The sequence below is a fragment of the Chlorocebus sabaeus genome, chromosome 21, assembly GCF_047675955.1.
Source record: "Chlorocebus sabaeus isolate Y175 chromosome 21, mChlSab1.0.hap1, whole genome shotgun sequence".
NCBI lineage: Eukaryota > Metazoa > Chordata > Mammalia > Primates > Cercopithecidae > Chlorocebus > Chlorocebus sabaeus.
In genome coordinates, this window is record NC_132924.1 from 4,892,416 (window position 1) to 4,915,170 (window position 22,755).

The 22,755-nt window shown below is 45.4% G+C and overlaps 1 protein-coding gene across 1 annotated transcript in view; it reads right to left on the bottom strand.

The window, feature by feature from the left end:
- The window catches only part of NIPSNAP2 (nipsnap homolog 2), a 37,371-nt gene extending 14,745 nt beyond the window's left edge, over positions 1–22,626 (bottom strand). Inside the window, exons 1-7 of the mRNA XM_007981260.3 lie at positions 22,498–22,626; positions 8,891–9,030; positions 8,761–8,806; positions 5,292–5,386; positions 4,575–4,645; positions 3,001–3,141; positions 2,311–2,342 (exon numbers count right to left, since the gene is read on the bottom strand). Of these exons, the coding sequence (XP_007979451.1) occupies positions 2,311–2,342; positions 3,001–3,141; positions 4,575–4,645; positions 5,292–5,386; positions 8,761–8,806; positions 8,891–9,030; positions 22,498–22,589 (617 nt within the window). The 5' untranslated portion in view covers positions 22,590–22,626. The remainder of the gene's footprint in view (positions 1–2,310; positions 2,343–3,000; positions 3,142–4,574; positions 4,646–5,291; positions 5,387–8,760; positions 8,807–8,890; positions 9,031–22,497) is intronic.
- Positions 22,627–22,755: the final 129 nt, after the last annotated feature.

Genomic DNA, 22,755 nt, shown 5'->3' on the forward strand with positions numbered 1-22,755 from the left:
CAAGTAACTGGGATTACAGGCACCCACCACCACGTCCAGCTTATTTTTTTTTTTTTTTTTTGAGACGGAGTCTTGCTCTGTATCCCGGGCTGGACAGCAGTGGCCGGATCTCAGCTCACTGCAAGCTCCGCCTCCCGGGTTTACGCCATTCTCCTGCCTCAGCCTCCCGAGTAGCTGGGACTACAGGTGCCCGCCACCTCGCCCGACTAGTTTTTTGTATTTTTAGTAGAGACGGGGTTTCACCGTGTTAGCCAGGATGGTCTCGATCTCCTGACCTCGTGATCCGCCCGTCTCGGCCTCCCAAAGTGCTGGGATTACAGGCTTGAGCCACCGCGCCCGGCCCGTCCAGCTTATTTTTTAGTAGAGATGGGGTTTCACTGTGTTAGCCAGGATGGTCTTGATCTCCCGACCTTGTGATCCGCCTGCCTTGGCCTCCCAAAGAGCTGGGATTACAGGTGTGAGCCACCATGTCCGGCCTGTTTTTTTAATTAAAAAAAATTTTTTTGTATCACTGAGAGTAAGGCATTTTTTGTTTTGTTCTGTTTTGAGACAGTCTTGCTCTCACCCGGGCTATAGTGCAATGGGGTGATCTCGGCTCACTACAACCTGTGTCTCCCAGGTTCAAGTGATTCTCCTGCCTCAGCCTCCTGAGTAGCTGGAACTACAGGTGCACACCACCATACCCGGCTAATTTTTGTATTTTTAGTAGAGACAGGGTTTCACCAAGTTGGTCAGGCGGGTCTCAACCTCCTGACCTCAAGTGATCTTTCCACCTTGGCCTCCCAAACTGCTGGGATTACAGGTGTAAGCCACCATCCCTGCCCTAATTTTTTATTTTTTTGAGATAGAGTCTTATTCTCTCCCGGCTGGAAAGTACTAGCACAATCATGGCTCACTGCAGCCTTGACCTTTCAGGCTCAGGTGATCCTCCCACCTCAGCCTCCTGAGGAGCTGGGACTACAAGTGTGTGCCATCATGCCTGGTTACTTTTTGTATTTTTTTGTAGTCAGGGTTTCGTCATGTTGCCCAGGCTGGTCTCAAAGTCTCAAACATCTGGACTGAAGCAATCCTCCTCCCTCAGCCTCCCCAAAGTGCTGGAATTACAGGCACGAGCCATCATGCCCAGGCTTTTTAGTTTTATTTTTTTGAAAAAGAGTCTCACTCTGTCACCTAGGCTGGAGCACAGTAGTGTGATCTCAGCTCACTGCAACCCTCCCTCCTGGGTTCAAGCAATTCTCCTGCCTCAGCCTCCCAAGTAGCTGGGATTACAGGAGTGCACCGCCATGCTCGGCTAATCTTTGTATTTTTAGTAGAGATGGGGTTTCGCAATGTTGGCGAGGCTGGTCTCGAACTCCTAACTTCAGGTGATCTGCCCACCTCAGCCTCCCAATGTGCTGAGATTACAGGTGTGAGCCAACACGCCCGAACTATTTTTTTTTTTTTTTGAGACAGGGTCTCACTCTATTGTCCAGGTTGGAGTGCAGTGGTGTAATCTTGGCTCACTGCAAACTCCATCTTCTGGGCTTAAGCAATTCTCCCAGTCAGCCTCCCAAATAGCTGGGACCTCAGGCATGTGGCATCACACCTGGCTAGTTTAATTAATTTATTTATTTTGGTAGAGGCAGTGGGGTCTTGCTATGTTGCCCAGGATTGTCTTGAACTCCTGGACTCAAGTGATTATCCTGCCTTGGCTTCCCAAAGTGCTGGGATTACAGGCATGAGCCACACTGCACCTGGCTAGTCTTTTGCATTTCTAAAGCCTGCTGGGACTTTGATAGGGATTCTGTTGAATCTACAGATCAACTTGTGGAAAAACTGCTATTTTTCTACTCAAACTAGCAAGGGAAAAAAAAGAAACTATTACTGATGTGGTGTGTATATGTGACAGAAGTAATGTTTCAGAAAAGATGATATCCAGGAAGTATGTAAACTAACTTTATGCAATACTGGTTTTGCTTTTAAAAAAAGGTGTAACCTTTCAGAAATATATACAGTACTGAAATATTTATGAATGAAACAGAATGCTGTCTGGGATTTAATTCCAAACAATCTGGGTTGAAGGAGTTAGGCCTAAACGAGATTGGCCATGTGTTAACTACTGAAGCTAAGCAATGGATGTGGAAGGGGAGCCCCATTATTCTCTCTTGTTTTGTATGTTTGAAAAATCTCATAATAAAAACATCCAATAAAACATTAGTGTAGTGTCAAGTCATGGTATCATCCTCAAATTTTTTTCCCTAGAATTAACACTATGGCCTAAACTAATCTATTCACAAGACTTAAAAAGTCACTATTCAGTAACATACTCACCAGTAATTGCCCCATTCAATCATGGTTCCTGGCTGAAAACAGATTTAGATTTGGTTTGTTAGTTCTTCTGTGAAAAAAAAATACAGAAATAGCAAACAGCAGTAGAAAAAACATTAAGTGACAAAACTAACTTCAAAACCCCCCCCCTTTTTTTTTTTTGAGACAGAATGTTGCTCGTCGCCCAGGCTAGAGTGCCGTGGCTCAATCTCAGCTCCTGCAACCTCCGCCTCCTGGGTTCAAGTAATTCCCCTGCCTCAGCCTCCCGAGTAGCTGAGATTACAGGCACCCCGCCACCAGGCCCGGCTAATTTTTTGTATTTTTAGTAGAGACGGGTTTCACCGTGTTAGCCAAGATAGTCTCGATCTCCTGACCTCGTGATCCACCCGCCTCGGCCTCCCAAAGTGCTGGGATTACAGGTGTGAGCCACCGCACCCGGCCAGTCCTTCTTCTTAAAAACAGAAATGTTATTTAGAAAAATCTCAAATAATAAGCATTATGTGTAAGGCCATAAAAAGCAAAGAGCTTAGCCTTGGTGACAGTGTGAGACCCAGTCTTAAAAAAAATATATATATATATAGAATGCTAAACACACATCACAGAATGTACACACAAGTTCTGTTGTCAGCCTTACAAAGTGCTTCTGCTTCTTCACAGAGGAGCAAAAGCAAAAACTTCTATTTGTGTACTTACTCGGAGTTGGTAAGACCTGAGTTCATATATATTAGGGCCTGATCGTGGGACAGGCTCATTCCAGAAACTGAACTCCAACAGGAGCTGATTCTTCCTGGAGAGAAGCATGTCACTTCTTGCCTTACGAAATTCCAAAAATTCCTTTGAGTGAAAAAAATATGCTCATGAAATCTTCTGATACTTACATAAGTCCATTTCAGTAACATTTATGTTCCTACAGAATACTGTAATAGGGTAACCAACAGGTCCCAGATGGCCTGAGACAGTCCCAGTTTATATCTGTTGAGCTTGCATAATCATTAACAGCATTCCTTTTCATTCTCAGAAGTGTCCAGGTTTAGATGACAAATTACTTGGTCATCCTAATTATTTAGGTGGCAATGCAAACAAATTTAACTTGCTATATTTTTAGATTCTTCTAATAGTGTTTGATGGCACATCAATAGAAGTGGCATGCAGACTACAAAAGAGCAGATAATTCAAAAGCTATTTATATTTGTCTGGGAATCTATACAAAAGATTTTCTTTCTTAATGATGTGTGGCTTTTAAATTTCTCCCTACTGACAAGCACCTGCTGAAGGGTGGGTGGAAAGCAAAGTCAGCCCAAGATAAACTCTATGTGTGTGACAGACAGTTTCTGAAGTAGACAGTTTTAGGTCATTGAGGGCTAATTGTGTCTGCCATGCTGATTGATACACCAGTCACCAGTTTTTTTGTTCTTTTGGTTTTTTTTTTGAGGCAGATTCTCACTCTGTTGCCTAGGCTGTAGTGCAGTGGTGTGATCTCGGCTCACTGCAACCTCTGCCTCCTGGGTTCAAGCAATTCTCGTGCCTCAGCCTCCCGAGTGGCTGGGATTACAGGCGTGCACCACCATGCTCGGCTAATTTTTGTATTTTTAGTAGAGATAAGGTTTTGCCATGTTGTCCAGGCTGGTCTCGAATTTCTGGCCTCAACTGATATGCCTGCCTTGGCCTCCCAAAGGGCTGGGATTATAGGCGTGAGCTACCACACCCAGCCCAGTCACCAGTTTCAAAGCACCACCTTATCAGTTTCAAAGTATAATTGACTTTTATAATAAGAACAATAAGATTTTTTTTTTTTTTTTTGAGACGGAGTCTCACTCTGTTGCCCAGGCTGGAGTGCAGTGGCACAATCTTGGCTGACTGCAAGCTCCACCTCCCGGGTTCACACCATTCTCCTGCCTCAGCCTCCTGAGTAGCTGGGACCACAGGCACCCACCATCACGCCTGGCCAATTTTTTTGTATTTTTTTAGTAGAGACGGAGTTTCACTGTGTTAGCCAGGATGGTCTCCATCTCCTGACCTGGTGATCTGCCTGCCTTGGCCTCCCAAAGCGCTGGGATTACAGACGTGCGTCAGTGCGCCCAGCCAGAATTGTTATTTTAATAGTATTACAACTGTTTATGTTTAAATACAACTTCAGGAGTCCAAACAATACAATTTCTGTTACAAAAAAAGAAGTTTATTAACAAAAACTGAAGACAGAAAAGTCATTTAATTCCATACTAACATCTATATATCATTAGTCTGTAAACATTTTTCAAAATCATTACCTTATTTTCTCTGAGTTTATTCATGACTTCTGTGAGGGCTGGATAGCCTCCTTCATACCTCCAGAGGTGGACTGAAATGCATTTTAAAAGATAGTATACATTTAGAATTTCATGATACTACTTGAAAATGTTCTAGATAGGTATAATGTTAACACAGCACAGAACTGTAGGCTGGGTGCAGTGGCTCACACCTGTAATCCCAGCACTTTGGGAGGCTGAGGCAGGCAGATCACTTGAGGTCGGAAGTTCCAGACCAGCCTGGCCAACAAGGTGAAACCCTGTCTCTACTAAATATACAAAAATTAGCTGGGTGTGGTAGTGGGCACCTGTAATTCCAGCTACTTGGGAGGCTAAGGCAGGAGAATCGCTTAAACCCGGGAGGCAGAGGTTGCAGTGAGCCTAGATACATATCACTGCACTCCAGCCTGGGCAACAGAGCAAGACTCCATCTCAAAAAACAAAAAAAACAAAAAAACTATAATACCCCATGTTTTGGCCTATGAGTTACATCATAATGATTCAATAATAGATTCAAACATTAAAAACAATTTTAAAACTGTTTTTGCAATGAATTGTTGAAGAAACTACTTTAATCATAAAATTAGACTGAGACTTGGAAAGCTTTGATGATAAGAACAAGCATTAAATTAGAAAATTACTTAAGTGTTACATAAGGCTTAAGGAAGAAGTGTTTATTCCAAAGACTTCGCTTCCTACCAGCTTGGTCCTGCTCGCCATACCACGTGTTCCAAGTCCCCACCAAAGTACAAGGGTAGTGTTTATCTTCGTGAATCTTTGGCAACACCTCTTGACTTAAAGAGAAGAAACAGCAACACTAATTAAACAACCAGCAAAATTTGACCAGGTGGATAGCACCTAATCAGTAACAGGAAAAAGACCACCTACTCTTTGTTCTAACAACTGACCTTAGCACATCCTCATGATAAAACGGCATGTGGAATTAACCTTTTGGCTGAATTCTGTTGTACTCCAACACCCTGCTGATCAGAAGCTTAGGTTTCTGATACCCCAACTATCTAGAAGAGTTGCTGAACCAGTATAAAGATGATAAAGAAAAACCAAACGTCCCAGGATTTTGGGAGTTATGTGGCTACTATTTTCTATTTGAGGGGAAAAAAAAAAACAACATCACCAAAAAATATTCTGTTGGTTCCAAAGACAGGAAGAATGAGAGGGGAATAGTAGAAAAGAACACGGAAGAAATAAGATGGAAAGGGAAGAAAGTAATGTTCAAGACAGAGGCAGACACCACAAGCGGCATCAGCAGGCAGAGGTAAACAAGAGCAGAAAACAGGCTGGCCTTCAGGAAGGAGCAAGAAGACAGAGCTGGAACACAACAGTCTGTAAGCGACCCTAACCTCCAACAGTCCCTAAGGGCATCAACATGGCAGTAGAATAAAAATTAAAGATACAACGCGAAGCATAAATTACGTTCTACTCAATTCAGTAGGCCAAGGGGATGGGTGGGGTGTCACGTAGTCTCACACCAAACACATGAACTCATTTCCACTCATTGTGCAGGGACAGGGGCAAAGCCATGACAGGTCACGGCAGTGTATGAATTTAACAGGGGTGTCAGAGTGGAGCTTGGTTCCATAGAAGCTTTCTTATGGTATAGACTCTAATGTACAGGGAAAGGCAAAGGGAAGAGTGTAACTGTTTTATACCAAGAGAAAAGCTAAAACCTGCACACTTTTTGAATAGAAAAATTATGATGAAAAAGTATCACACAAATTCAACAACGGATGCAAAAGGGGATCAAGGGCAAGAAATGGAACCTGTTCACATTATATGCTGACACTGATATTTAGCTAGTGATCACCACCAGACGCTGGGGCTACAGGACCAAGAGTATATAAGTACCACATGCTAACCGATTGCGCCACTGGACCTCCGTAGGACCAGGGATATATAAATGGTTAACAGAGAAAAGTTCCAAATGGTCTATGTCTAACTAACTGAAAACCCATACATCTTTATGACCCAGTATAGTGACCACATCATGTGTATTTTTGGAAGAGTAGCATTTTACTTTTTAAATTAGGATATGATATTAAATGTATCTGATGCGTGACTCATGAATGTTCAGAAATAACATGGGATCGGCCGGGCACAGTGGCTCATGCCTGTAATCCCAGCACTTTGGGAGGCTGAGGTGGGCGGATCACGAGGTCAAGAGATCGAGACCATCCTGGCTAAAACAGTGAAACCCCGTCTCTATTAAAAATACAAAAAGAAATTAGCTGGGCGTGGTGGCGGGCGCCTGTAGTCCCAGCTACTCAGGAGGCTGAGGCAGGAGAATGGTGTGAACCTGGGAGGCAGAGCTTGCAATGAGCTGAGATCGTGCCACTGCACTCCAGCCTGGGTGACAGAGCGAGACTCCGTCTCAAAGAAAAAAAAAAAAAGAAATAACATGGGATCCATGAAAATCGAAGACAGGGAAAGAGGGATTCTGCTAGGGCAATGTATGTCCAACATTTCCCTTTGGTCGCATGACATGAGCAGGAAGAGACAACCCTGCATTGGAGGCAGTGCCCAGGAAGGAAGCCCAGTACACATGACTCAGGTGGGGTCCAGAGAGGGATCTGGCAACGGGGGCCTAGGTTTTTCACCAACACAAAGTTACACATGGATTTGAAGCCACTCCTCTTTGCTGGGGACCCCAAACCTGCTCTTGGGAGTCCTGGCCTTACCTGAATGGAGATTGTAAGGCAGGCAGTACTTGTACCCAGAACTGGATGGGTTGGGCAGAATCCCATTATTGGGACCCCTAAAAACCAGGCAGAAGTTAAGTCTTTATGTTCTGGAAACAGGGAGCTGCTGAAAGTTTCAGAGAAAAGAAAAAATGTGATGAAAAAAGAAAGTAGAACTCAAGCAGATCAATCTGACAAACTTTGGGGTAATGTATTGCAGGGCACGGAAGAGATACAGGTATAGCTTGGAGCCCAGAAAGGTAGTCAGAAAAAAGGCACTTGGGAATGGGGCTCGAGAGGCTTAGAGAGGGAGATGGAGAAGGAAACAAGAGGACCAAAATACATGTCCGATGAAGAATGCACGGCTCTAGGTGACAGACTCAACACAGAGAACTAAGGAACGGGCTGAGTAAAACAAGGTGAGTGGCACAGACAGGGAAGTTGGAAGAGCAAGGTGATTCCACATGCTGAGTGTGAAGTGAGAGCATGACATCAAATAGAAATATGAACAGACAGCCAGAAATCCAAGACAGGAGATGAAGTGATAAAACAGGACAGAAAAGGTAAAATACAGGAAAACATCAGCATAGGGAAAAATTCCATTTTATGAGAAAAGGCTTAGAAATAAATATCTGCTTTAAGGGCATTTTTTAATAAAGAGGTGCTGGAATGAGTAAGAAATTCAATAGTATTATTACATTTCATAAGCTATCTTCAAAAACAAAACAATAAACAACAAAAGGTTTTTCTTCTAAAAAGTATGCTGATTATAGGGACAAAATTGTTTGCTTTCTTATGAAAGTAGTAGATATTAAAGGTTAAAAAAAAAAAACCTTTTTCTTCACATTTGCTCACAATGGATTATTAAAATACTATTTCTGTTAACTTAAAAGCCAGTAAGCTTAGTTCTCCCTTTCGTCTTAAGTTTACAAATTCTGTAAGCAGGTTTAGATCTCAAATCATAGGAGAATCAGCGGAAGGGACTTGGATCCTGGAGAACAGAGGAGTTGGGAAGAAATGGCAGCTATGTTCAAATACACACAGTACTCTCACAGGGCAGTTTTACTAAGGGGAAACAATGAAGGACTCAGAGATGTGAATTCTTATTCCTAACACTCAGAGCTGTCCAGAGATGGAACTTACTTCAGGACAGGCAGTGAGGAAGGTCTGTGGAAAGGACTCCAGCACTGGGTAAGTAGATGGACTAGACAGCCTGGCAAAGTTCCTCCAAACATAAGAGTCTGGTAACATTCTAAAGTCTGATAGCTTATGTGATGATTTAGCTGTGTGAGTGCTTAAAATCAAAATGCCTTTGGCAATCCCACACGGAGCTCAGTTTAAGAGCCTCTGAATGTTCAACTTCAAAAGAGAGGGATGAAAAGCTCTCTCTCTACGCTATCAAGTGTTAGTGGAATTAACTCACAAATAAAGTCACTATTTTCCCCAAGGAAAGGAGAGTTTGGTATACACACCAAATTTTGTTGTATGCTTCTAGGCATTCCGGTTTAACATTGTGAACTGAAACAAAAGAAAATTCAACGATAAACTTAGGAACAAATGGAAAAAAAAGTCAACTATGAAGATAGCAAACCTGTCACTCACACTGTAATTTGTATAGATTGCTTGTTTCCTTTTTGGCTAGGAGATTGGAGTGGGCATCTTTTCTTGGATCAACTTTCCGGACAAATAAGGATTTTAGCCAGCTGTCTTCTCGAGATCTGTTGCTGGAAGATGTCCACGTCCTATGGAATAACAAAAGTGTTGTCACACAGTACGCTGTTTTCATATATCCATCAGTTCACCTGGCAAACACACGGTGAGCAGCTATTCTAGGCACTGTTCCAGAACCTAGGCTACCACAGAATGTCTGCTTTCCATGACAACAGCATGCACTCCGAGAAGCAGAAGCAAAGAAAAATGTAAAATTTGTGGCATTCCTGTAAGAGAGTCCACATTTATCTTTGCAATCTGTGCTATGTGTTTTTCAAAGCAATTTTTGACATAGAAAAAATATACATGGATACCTAAAGTAGATAAAACCACAGAGACAGAAAGCAGAATGGAGGTTGCCAGGAGGTGAGGAAAGGGGAGGTTGGGGTAAGGAGTTTCAGTTTGGGAAGATGAAGAAATTCTCAAGATGAATGGTAGTGATGTTTCCCCAAAATGTGAATATACTTAATGCCACTGAACTGTATGCTTAAAAATGGTTAAAATCATTAGTTTTATGTTACGCACATTTTGCCATAATTTAAAAAATATTGCTTGATTTGGAAACAGATAGTGGTGATGACTGTACAACACTGTGAATATAATGCCACTGAATTATGCACTTAAGATAGTTTAAATGGCAAATTTTATGTATATTTTTACATGTTTTACCACAATAAAAATATAAAAAAATACAGGGAAAATGAAATAATTTCTTTTTTTTTTTTTTTTGAGAGGGAGTCTCGCTCTGTCGCCCAGGCTGGAGTGCAGTGGCCGGATCTCAGCTCACTGCAAGCTCCGCCTCCCGGGTTTACGCCATTCTCCTGCCTCAGCCTCCCGAGTAGCTGGGACTACAGGCGCCCGCCACCTCGCCCGGCTAGTTTTTTGTATTTTTTAGTAGAGACGGGGTTTCACTGTGTTAGCCAGGATGGTCTCGATCTCCTGACCTCGTGATCCGCCCGTCTCGGCCTCCCAAAGTGCTGGGATTACAGGCTTGAGCCACCGCGCCCGGCCGAAATAATTTCTTTAAAAAAATTTTACTCAAGTAAATTAAAAATCAAGATTTGTAAAAATTAACTTTAAAAATCAAGATTTTTTTAGCTGCCCCCACAAACCTCAGAATACCAACTTTATTAACACATAATTTGCTAATTTTCATCTTATAATTAAATTTCTATTGTGAATGCTTTCAGAAAGTGAGGATAAATCTGACTCAAGTCACAAAGTATACTTTACTCATGAAGTTTTTTCTTTCTTTTTTTGAGACTGAGTCTTGCCCTGTCACCCAGGCTGGAGTGTGGTGGTACGAGAGCTCACGGCAGCCTCAAATTCCTGGGCTCAAGTGATTGTCCCACCTCAGCCCCCTAAGAAGCTGGGACTAGAGGCACACATCATCTTGCACGGTTAATTTTTAAAAATTTTTTGTAGAGATGGAGTCTTGCTATGTTGCCCAAGTTGGTCTGAAACTCCTGGCCTCAAGCAATGCTCCCACTTCAACCTTTCAAAGTGCTGGGATTATAGGTGTAAGCCACTGCAACTGGCCCTACTCACAAATTTCTATGTGCATGTTCAACTCCCATATGCCAGCTAATAGGAATACAAATTTGTTGACCTCCCTAGAGGGCAGTATGGCATCATCCATATCAAAATGGAAACCGTGTATGACTTCAGCCCAATAATGACACTTGCGGTTATGTCCTATGGCCAGCTATATTTAGACAGGTGCACAAAGTTGAATGCACACAAATATTCATTGCTGTCTTGTTTCCAGTTTTCTCCTGGCACAGGCCATTCGAACAGCCATTAATGCAGATTGCTCACATAAATTAGGAAATACTCCACGTCAAAAAATATGCACTCAATAAAAAGAATGAGGTAGATTTACATGCACTGATGTGCTGACATCTCCGAGATAAATTCTGTAAAAAAGCTAGCATAGAACAGCACTATATATACGTATACAGAGGAAAATGTTAAAGAGTGATGACATCTAGGGAACATGACTGGGCCTGGGTGGGAGTAAAGGTTTTTTCTTTTCATTGTATAACCTTCCGAACTATCTGAACAATTTCTACACACACACACTTTTTTGAGAGAGTCTCACTCTGTCGCGCAGGCTGGAGTGCAGTGGCACCACTTCGGCTGACTGCGAACTCCACCTCCCAGGTTCAAGTGACTCTCCTGCCTCAGCCTCCTGAGTAGCTGGGACTACACGGTGTGCCACTATGCATGGTTAATTTTTGTATTTTTAGTAGAGACAGGGTTTCGCCATGTTGGCCAGGCTGGTCTTGAACCCCTGACCTCAAGTGATCTGCCCACCTTGGCCTCCCCAAGTGCTGGGATTACAGGTGTGAGCCACTGCGCCTGGCCTATTTTTATATTTGAAAAATAGCCAAAATATCTAAAAGGGCATGTTTTAGTATCCCTCTACAGGTAAGGTAATTCCCTATAACCACTGAAAATAAGATTTTAAAGAACAGAACCTGGATGAGACTCATCCTCTTCTGAACTTTTTTTTTTTTTTTTGAGACGGAGCCTCACTGTGTTGCCCAGGCTGGAGTGCAGTGGTGCAATCCCGGCTCACTGCAACCTCCGCCTCCTGGGTTCAAGCAATTCTCCTGCCTCAGCCTCTCTAGTAGCTGAGACAACAGGTGCACACCACAACACCCAGCTAATTTTTTGTATTTTTAGTAGAGATGAGGTTTCACCATGTTGGCCAGGCTGGTTTTGAATTCCTGACCTCAAGTGATTTGCCTGCCTTGGTCTCCCAAAGTGGTGGGATTACAGGTGTGAGTCATTGCGCTCAGCCCTCTTCTGAACTTTATGTAACCATTATCAAATGACAAACTGCGTTTCCTTCATCTTCTTGGTTTTTGTTCCCATCTATGTACAATAAAACGTACTTTTTTGGCAGACAGTACTATGAGTTTTGACAAATGCCTAAAGTCATGTAACCACAACAGTAGTTTCTTCACCCCTTGAAGTTCCTCCTTTTATAACCAACCCCTCTCCCCACCTCTATCAACTACTGCTGTGTTCCTTGTCCCTCAGTTTTGCCTTTTCTAGAACATCGTATGTATGGAATCATACAGAAGGTAGCCTTCTGAATTCCTGCCCCTTCTTTCTGCACAATCCCTTTTATAACTGGTTATCTTACCTCTGGCCAGTTCTAACACAGCATACCCTTTACACTTTTGTTCTCTTTTTATTTTTGAGACAGGGTCTCACTCTGTTGCCCAGGCTGGAGTATACTGGTGTGATCACGGCTCACTGCAGCCTTGACCCCCAGAACTCTAATGATTCCCCCACCTCAGCCTCCAGATTAGCTGGGACCACATATGCACAACACCATAACTGGTTAATTTTTGTATTTTCTGCACAGAATGGGTTTTGCCATGTTGCCCAGGCTGGCCTTGAACTCCTGGCCTCAAGTGATCCTCCCGCCTTGGCCTCATGAAGTGCTGAGATTTCAAGCGTGAGCCACCGTGCCCAGCTACTTTTGCTTTCTAACTGACCTACACATAGATCTTTTTTGCCTTTTCCAAGATCAGTAATGTGCTGGGATTCCAAAAGGCTAGCATAAATGCCCAGAATCTTAGTGCTTCTGGACATAAAGGTCCAGATGCTGATGGACTAGTGTGAACCTCTTCTTGGGGATCTCTTTAGAAACACTAGATGATTTCCTACAACAGTATTTCTAATCTGCTTGGCAGACTTGCTTAAGGACACAGATACCACCAGGTAAACATTAAGAGGAAAACAGAGAGCAACTCCAAGTATTAAAAGGGGGGACCAGAAATTTAAACAAGGGACAAGAGAAGCTCTCATCAGAGCAAATTCCCCAGTACTTCATGAAATGAACATATATGGATTTCATAATACAATAATACAAACTCCTATTCTTATGCAGCAACAGTATTTTAGAAGTAGGGCTCTAAATTTCACATGATACTGGTAGCCTTTTTTTCTTTTTTCTTTTTTTTTGCTTAAAAAATCAGTTTGCTGCTTTATTTGTTAATTTTTGAGGCAGGGTCTCACTGCACTTGCTGGAGTGCAGTGGTGCAATCTCGGCTCACTGCAACCTCTGCCTCCCAGGTTCCAGCGATTCTTCCACCTCGGCCTCCTGAGCATCTGGGACTACAGGTGCACGACACGATATCCAGCTAATGTTTGTATTTTTAGTAGAGACGGGGTTTCGTCATGTTGGCCAGGTTGGTCTTGAACTCCTGGCCTTAAGTGATCTGCCAGCCTCAGCCTCCCAGAGTGCTGAGATTGCAGGCGTGAGCCGCTGAGCCCAGTCTAGTTTGCTGCTTTCTTGAACAAACATTACAGAACAATTTTCTCCCCAATATGATTTTTTTAAATTTAAAAACCAATTCATATGATATGATCTCAAATAGGTAGAAACCAGATATAAAGATTTTTGAATGATGTGAACTTACAAACATAAAAAATACAAATATATTGGCCAGGAGTGGTGGCTCACGGCTGTAAATCCCAGCTCTCTGGGAGGCCGAGGCAGGCGGATCATCTGAGGTCAGGAGTTCAAGACTATCCTGGCCAACATGGTGAAATCATGTCTCTACTAACAATACCAAAAAAAAAAAAAAAAAAAAAGGCTGGGTGTGGTGGCACACGCCTGTGATCCCAGCTCCTCAGGAGGCTGAGGCAGGAGAATCGCTTGAACCCAGGAGGCGGAGATTGCAGTGAGCCATGATCACGCCACTCTACTCCAGCCTGGGCAATATAGCAAGACTCAATCTCAAAAAAAAAAAAAAAAAAAAAAAAAAAAGAAAGAAAAAGAAATTAATAAAGCATACTCTATAAATAATGATAAAGAAACATAAAAGCACTTTTTCACATCCTTCAAAGATTAAAAAGAAGCAAACTTACTTTAAACAAGAAAAATAACAATACCAGTAAATGCAATTTTCCTTGAAAGTGCATAAGATAAAAACATATAGTATTAAGTGGCATTTGCAGCTGTAAGTTGAAGATGCTTCCATTTTGCATTTACTATACAATAAAATTCCTAAAAATTAAGAAAGCATTAATAGTGGTTTCCCTAAGACAATGATAGAGGGTTTAAAGGGATAGAGGGGAAAGACACACAGCTTTCTCCATATAATGTCTATATTGTGCTTTTCTCTTCTGTATTTTTTTTTTCTTGAGACAGGGCCTCACTTTGTCACCCAGGCTGGAGTGCAGTGGCGTGATCTTGGCTCACTGTAGCCTCGACCTCCTGGGTTCAAGCTATGCTCCTGTCTCAACCCCTCCCAAGTAGCTGGGACTACAGGTGCCCAGCACCACACCCAACTAATTTTTGTGTTTTTCTGTAGAGACAGGGTTTCACCATGCTACCCAGGTTGGTCTTGAACTTCTGAGCTCAAGTGATCTGCCTGCCTCAGCCTCCCAAAGTCCTGGGATTACAGGCGTGAACCACCACACCCAGCCACATTTCAATAAAAATGAAAGCACATTTCGTCAGTTTGAAGTGTTTTACATATACTACATTTAGGGTTATCTGTTTAACAATATCATGGGCTGGGCACAGTGGCTCACGCCTGTAATTCCAGCACTTTGGGAGGCCCAGGTGGGCGGATCACCTGAGGTCAGGAGTTTGGGACCAGCCTGACCAACATGGAGAAACCCATCTCCACTAAAAATATAAAATTAGCCAGGTGTGGTGGCGCATGCCTGTAATGCCAGCTACTCAGGAGGCTGAGGCAGGAGGATCGCTTGAACCTGGGAGGTGGAGGTTGTGGTGAGCCAAGATCATGCCACTGCACTCCAGCCTGGGCAACAAGAGCGAAACTCTGTCTCAAAGAAGAAAAAAGAAACTTATCCATTACTTTAAGGCAACCATATAAAATCAGTGACACACTAAGTAGAAAGATTTAAGATTTGTTTATGGGACTATGTATAATTTCTGTGTGTTCTTTTTTTTTTTTTTTTTTGAGACAGAGTCTTGCTCCATTGCCCAGGCTGGAGTGCAATAAAGGCACAATCTCAGCTCACTGCAACCTCCACCTACTGGTTCAAGCGATTCTCCTGCCTCAGCTTCCTAAGCAGTTGGGACTACCAGCGCCCACCAGCACACCCAGCTAATTTTTGTATTTTTAGTAGAGGTAGGTTTTCACCATGTTGACCAGGCTGGTCTTGAACCCCTGACCTCAGGTGATCTGCCTGCCTCAGCCTCCCAAAGTGCTGGAATTACAGGCGTGAGCCACTCACTGTGCCAGTCAATTCCTGTGTTTATTTTAGATTTTAAGTTCATTAAACAGAAATTGTGTCTACAATTTGTTTTGTTAAATTGTAAAAGCTTAGGAATAATAATTATGAACAATTAAGAAAAGGATATAATAAAAAGTTTCTAAAAATACTGACTAGGGAGTTTCATTTAAAATAAGAAATACTAAAGCAATGACTACTAATAGTTTCAATTATATCATTCCAGAAATACACAAACAAACATAATTATGTATATTTATAGACAGACGGATAATATTTTCTTTTATTTTTATTTTTATTTATTTATTTTTTTGAGACAGAGTCTGGCTCTGTCGCCCAGGCTGGAGTGCAGTGGCCGGATCTCAGCTCACTGCAAGCTCCGCCTCCCGGGTTTATGCCATTCTTCTGCCTCAGCCTCCCAAGTAGCTGGGACTACAGGCGCCCGCCACCTCGCCCGGCTAGTTTTTTTGTATTTTTTAGTAGAGACGGGGTTTCACCGTGTTAGCCAGGATGGTCTCGATCTCCTGACCTCGTGATCCGCCCGTCTCGGCCTCCCAAAGTGCTGGGATTACAGGCTTGAGCCACCGAGCCCGGCCAATAATATTTTCAATAATAAAGGATGCCTTTGAAATAGAAATCTCCCCAGTTGAGCATTTATTTTGTATTTCAGTAACACCAAAGTCAGCCTGGGAAGCACAGCAAGACCCTGTCTCTACAAAAAAAAAGAAAAAGAGTAGCTGGGCATGGTGGCTCATGCCTGTAGTCCCAGCTACTCGGAAGCCTGAGGCAGGGGGATCGCTTGAGCCCACGATTTCAGTGCTGCAGTGAGCTATGATCGTGCACTGTACTCCAGCCTGGGCAACAGAGCAAGACCCTGCCTCTAAAATAAACAAACAAATAATAATACCAAAGGGGAGATTCCCCTTTAGGCGGGTACAATGAGGTAAGGGATGTGAAAATGCTTTGTAATAGAAAAATGCAGAGCAAGGGGTGAGACTAAATCAACACAGCACACACACGAGAACCTCTGAGTGGCATCTGCTTGTGAACTTGGGCAGCAATTGTCTTGACAAATGAAAAACAAGCCAACCCAGAACTACCCCAACCGTCAAACTGAAATCTTTTTCAGGTGACCAAAGCTGCCTAGTACGCCCAGCCCATCTAGTCTTTCGAGCTGCAGCTATGCCAGCGGCTGCCCAAATGATAAGATCTGGCTTGGGGCTGGGTTCTTAACTGACAGTGACCATCGCCAAGATGTTAGGGGGCACTTTCCAGAGGATAAGGAAGGGTGCACTATGCAAAACACTAGACTTGAAATCGAGTCAGCATTCTGTATCGGGCTCTACGGATACAAAGATAAACCAGACGCCAAGCCTGTTCAATCTCACAGGAAAAACCTATCAGTAAACAGTCAGAGTGGCCACGGATGCCGTAAACTTAAACATACAATGCAGGAGCTCAAGTGAACCCACCATCAGCTTGGCCTGGGAGGCGCACGAGGGACTCCAGTAGGGGCATTCTGGCTCTGTTTTAGAGGGCAAGCAAGACAGGTGGACAAGTCAGGTGCTAATTCCAGTCAATGGGAACAACATGTACAGGGACATGGAGTCATGACACTGAATGGCATGTCTGGAATGGCAAGTTGTTTAGCAAGGCAGAAGGGCATGTGGGAGGACAGCGAGATACAACTGGAGGGCAACACAAGGGCAACTTCACCCATGCAGGGTGAGATGCTGTCAAGTTTTCAAAAAAAAAATCTAAGCTTTGGATGAGTGCAGTGCCTCATGCCTGTAATCCCAGCACTTTGAGAGGCTGAGGCAGGCAGATCATCTGAGGTCAGGAATTCAAGACCAGCCTGGGCAAAATGGCCAAACCCTATATCTACTTAAAAAAACACAAAAAAAGTGGCCGGGTGTGGTGGTGGACATCCTATAGTCCCAGCTACTCGAGAGGCTGAGGCAGGAGAATCACTTGAACCCAGGAGGTGGAGGTTGCAGTGAGCCAAGATCACACCACTGCACTCCAGCCTGGGCGACAGCGCGAGATTCTGTCTCAAAAAAAAAAAAAAAAAAAAAAAAATTCTAAGTGTCAAAAGCAGCCTGGCAGGGGCGTGGTATATGGCTGCAGCAACGAAGGCCAGGAACATGCTTCCAGGGCACCCTGGCTGCCATGCCCAGCAGCACCAGGTATGCAGAAGGCACTCAATAAACACTCACTGGATGGTGTGGGGTTAAGATGGCACTGGCGATGAAGAGAAAGGAGCATATTCAAAAGAAGCTCGTGGATGCCGATCAGGCAGGGAAGAGGAAACTGAAGAAGGGAAAGGACTTAATGCTGAGACCACAGGATGAGGCGGCAGGAGCACGCTGCGCTTCATTCATACGATCATTGTTATTTACAGACTGTGCACTACACCTGGCAGCTACTGAGGATGTACAGATGAACCTGGCCCTGACTTCAAGGGAGCTCAGTATGCTGGTGAGGGCAGACAAACACGATCACAACCCAAACAGAGACAAGCTCTTCAATGGTGACACAAGGTAGTAGGTAGCTGTTGTGGCAGGGGTAAGGGCAGCCTGGCGACCAGTACTAACGAAGTATGTGTTGAGTGGAAGACTGGAAAGAAGAGGAACAGATGGTCAGGTGGATACCCACGGAAGAAAGGAGATTCTAAGCAGAACCAGTGACCACCAAAGCCACAAGTGTGCAAATAGCACCAGCATTTGGAAGCACAGGCCTGGGGGAGAGAGGAGGTTGACAGACCCATGCCAAGAAGAGTCCTGCCTTAAAGCAGCAGCTCCCTGACTCCCCTCCCCACCACCACACTCCCTCCAGCCCTAGTACCCCTGTCTTCCACACTGCTGCTCCCGAGACCTGTTCCCACACCTTTCATTTCCAGAAACTTCAAACCCAGGGTTTAACCATGACAATGAAGACTCTTCTGCCCTGCATCTAGATTTAAAAAATGAACATTTTACCATTAAAAGTTTTTTTTCTCTCTCTCTCTATATATATATTTGCTTTTTAATTTCTTTTTTTTTTTCAGACAGGGCATTGTTTTCTCGCATCAACTGGAGTGCAGTGGCGTGATCTTGGCTCACTTCAGCCTCCATCTCGTGGGCTCAAGCAATTCTCTTGCTTCAGCCACCTGTAGAGGTGAGACTACAGCCCTGCACCACCACGCCCAGCTAAATTTTGTAGTTGTAGAAGAGACAGGGTTTCACCATGTTGTCCACGCTGGTCTTGAGCTTCTGGCCTCATGTGATCCGTCAGTCTTGGCCTCCCACAGTGCTGCGATTACAGGTGTGAACCACCGCACCCAGCCCTATATTTGGTTTTAATTTCTACTGAACCATCTGAAAGTAGAGTTTTAGGCCGGTCGCAGTGGCTCACGCCTGTAATCCCAGCACTTTGGGAGGCCAAGGCGGGCAGATCACGAGGTCAGGAGATCAAGACCATCCTGGCCAACACGGTGAAACCCCATCTCTATTAAAAATACAAAAAAATTAGCTGGTTGTGGTGGTGCACACCTATAGTCCCAGCTACTCAGGAGGCTGAGACAGGAGAATCGCTTGAACCCGAGGGCAGAGGTTGCAGTGAGCCGAGATCGCCCAGCCTGGATGACAGAGTGAGACTCTGTCTCAGGAAAAAAAAAAAAAAAAAAAGGTAGAGTTTGGACATAATGATACTTCTCCCGTAAATCCTTTAGCATGCATCTCCAAAACACAATGACAGAACTACAATGCTATCATCACATCTGAGAAAAACAATTATTCCATCATATCTAATATCCACTCCCTATTAAAATGTCCCCAGTTCTCCCCAAAATGTCTTTCATTGTTCTTTTGGGTAGCGGAATGGGGGCAAACAGGGAGGGATTAGGATCCAGTCAAGGTTTGTGTTATAGAGCTCTTTCTATTAAGAAAATGAAGACAATGATAGAATTCTTTAGACGTGTGGTTGGGCACAATGGCTCACACCTATAATCCCAGCACTTTGGGAGGCGGAGTGTGGGAGGACTGCTTGAGGCCAGGAGTTCGAGACTAGCCTGGAGAACAGAGCAAGACCTCCTTCCTACAAAAAACTTAGCAGCCAGGTGTGGTGATTCATCCCTCTAATGCCAGTACTTTGGGAGGCCGAGGTGAGAGGATCACTTGAGGTCAGGAGTTTGAGACCAGCCTGGGCAACACGGAGAAACCCCATCTCTACTAAAAATGCAAAAATTATCCAGGCATGGTGGTGCACACCTGTAAGTCCCAGCTACTCGGGTGGCTGAGGCAGGAGAATTGCTTGAACCTAGGAGGTGGAGGCTGCAGTGAGCTGAGATCACACCACTGCACTCCAGCCTGGGCAACAGACTGACACTGTCTCAAATAAATAAATAAATAAATAGCAGCTGGGCATGGTGGTGTGGGCCTGTAGTCCCTGCTACTGGGGAGGCTGCAGTGGGAAGAACCCTTAAGCCCGGAAGGTCAAGGCAGCAGTGAGCCATGATCATGCCATTAAACTCCAGCCTTGGCAAAGGGCAAGACTCTACATCTAAGGAAAAAAAAAAAATCCTTTAGTCGTCCCCTTCACTAACAGGTCCGAGCCCACATTCTTCGTAGGAATCCAGACAAGTATTGCTGAAGGTTGAGCTAGGGCAGTGGCGATGGAGAGAGTGGATTCAAGACATACTAGAGGCAGAACTGACAGATTTGGTAAATGATAGATGGCAGGAAAAAAGACAGATGGGCTTGGGGAAGACAGTCTGGTTTCCGGCCTGGGCCACCACATGGAAAATGTTTCATGACTGAAGAAAAAGTATCCAAGAGAAGCAGGCTTCGTGGAAGGAAGAGTTGTTAAATCCTGGGTACAGCAGTGTTTTGAGCACCTGTGAGACATTCAACGTCCAGGAAGCAGCTGGGGATTCCAAGTTTGCTGCTAAGCAGCGCTAAGTGAAATATGCTGGCTAATGTACAGGCAGGGATAAGGCTCCCGGGAGGCTGCCCCTCTTGCTTGCTGACACTGATTCGGCAAGGTCACCCACAACATCCCTGTTGGCAAATTCTGTTTTCTTCCATCATTTTACCTAACCCTTTGGCAGCAGATGGCACTCCCTCCCTCCTCCGGGCCACTGTCATATAACAATGACCTAGCCAGTTCCCCCTCCTACATTCAACCTGTATATGTTGCACGTCCCAGGGCTTGCTTTGCAGCCCTTCACTCGCCACACTCACGCCTCAAGCAATCTCACACATTCTGATGGTTTTTTGTTTTATTTTGGAGACGGTCTGGCTCTGTCACCTAGGCTGGAATGCAGTGGCATGATCAGCTCACTGCAACCTCCACCTCCTAGGTTCAAGCTATACTCCCGCCTCAGCCTCCCAAGTAGCCGGGACTACAGGCGCGTGCCACCATGCCAGGCTAATTTTTGTATTTTTTGTAGAGATGTGTTTTGTCATGTTGCCAGGGATGGTGTCGAACTCCTGAGCTCAAGCAATCAGTCCAGTTTGGCCTCTCAAAGTGCTAGGATTACAGCCTGAGCCACTGCACCTGGCTTCCTATGGTTTAAAAAAAGTTTCATTACACAAATTTTTATTTATGTACTTATTATTAGGGACAGAGTTCCACTATGTTGCCCAGGCTGGTCTCAAACTCCTGGGCTCAAGCAATCCTCCTGTCTCAACCTCCCAAAGTGCTGAGATTACAAGTGTGAGTCACCGCGCCCAGCCTTTAATGTGAAAAATGTAAACCAAATATGAAACAGTATAATGAAATCCACGTGTCTATTAACATTTAGCATTCCTATACTGACAACTCCCAAATGTTACCTGTAGCCCAGACACCTCCTTTGAGGAGTCATATAGCCAACTGTCTGTTTGCTTTTCCACTTGAATAGCACACAGCCTTCACAAACTTTACCAGGTCCTAAACTGCTCTGAATTCTTCTTCCCCAGCGCTCCTGAATTACTGGTAAGCTCCCAGATGGTCTTGCATGCCTTATTCACTGACGTCTCTCAACAGTCAACAGTGCCTGGCACTCATATTTGGCAGAACAAACAACTCTCAGCAAACTCTCAGTGCCAGCGTCCATTCAGCTGGCCACGACCCTTATTTCTGCCCCCTCTCCCAAGTCAGACTCATCTTTTTAAAAAGATCAGGCTGGGCATGGTGACTCACGACTGCAATCCCAGCACTTTGGGAGGCCGTGACAGGTGGATCACCTGAGCTCATAAGTTCGAGACTAGCCTGACCAACATGGTGAAACCCCGTCTCTACTAAATATACAAAAATTAGCCGGCTGTGGTGGTGCATGCCTGTAATCCCAGCTACTTGGGAGGCTGAGGCAGGAGAATCACTTGAACCCGGCGGAGGTTGCAGAGACAAGACCGTGCCATTGCACTCCAGCCTCGGCAACAAGAGCAAAACTCCGTCTCAAAAAAAAAACAAACCACGTTATTGAAAGCTCCCTGGCCCATGGCGAGTTTAACACACAGTTCCTTTGGTAATTTAAACTACCCAAAGCAACGAATATGAGAAAGTAACTCTGGGTAAGTTAGGATAGGCTTTGCTGTTTGAATGTGGAAAATAGCACACGCAAACGTCAAGGTGAAATCTGGACAACCAAACGTCCAATCCACTGAAGTTAGAGGAAAAAAAAAAAAGTTCACACAAGAGCCCCACGCCTGAACACTTAGTGCTGGTAACTCTAAGTACTTTTAGATCCACGGCCGGCTTTAAATTTCAAGTCAAAGACGTGAGTGCTTTGACCTCCTCCAAGCGTTGACTTCCCCCACCCTCCGCGTAGGGCTGGCCCGGGACCATGCTTTAAGCTTTTATATCCTACTCACAGCACCTCAGAGGCCAGGGTCACCAACGTCCTCAGCAGAGGCGGCCACCCAGGCTTGGAGCAGCCTCCGGCGGGGACCCAGCAGGCGGCGTCTGGGGCCTGCGGCCTCAGGCGCGCGCTGTCCCTGTCCCCGGCCCCGGGTTGTGCCGGTCAGGGCCCTGCAGGCCAGGCCAGCGCCGCGGGGAGGATGTGGCCTCCGCGCCGGGCCTCGGGCGCCTTCTCCGGCGAGGGCGGAGCCGCAGCGCGGCCCGTCCCCGCCGTGACCTTGAGCCCGAGGGCGCCCCGACCCGGACCTAGGTCTGGCCCCACTGCCCCGAGACCGGGCGGCCACCCGCGGTGGGGACAGGGCCGGGGCGGAGACCCGCGCCGGGAAACCCCGCGCCCTCCGCCTCCCGGCGGCCCCTCCCAGACAGCTCCCGGAAAGGGCGGCGCTGCTCACCGGAGCCTGGGCAGGAGGCTGCAGGGGGCCGCCCGCCGTAGGAGGCCACCGGCCCAGGCCGCTCCGCGAGCGCGCAGCACTCGCGCCGCCATCTTGCTCGGCGCTTCGGCTCCCACCACCCGGGCGCCGCCGCTGACGCCGCCGCCGCGCGACCCCTCCCCCGGCCGGGCCCCTACGCGGCCACTGCAGTGCGGGGCGCGGCCGCCAGGGGGAGCAGGGCGCCTGGCCGCGGGGGTCGGCTGGTTGTCCCGGCGCCGA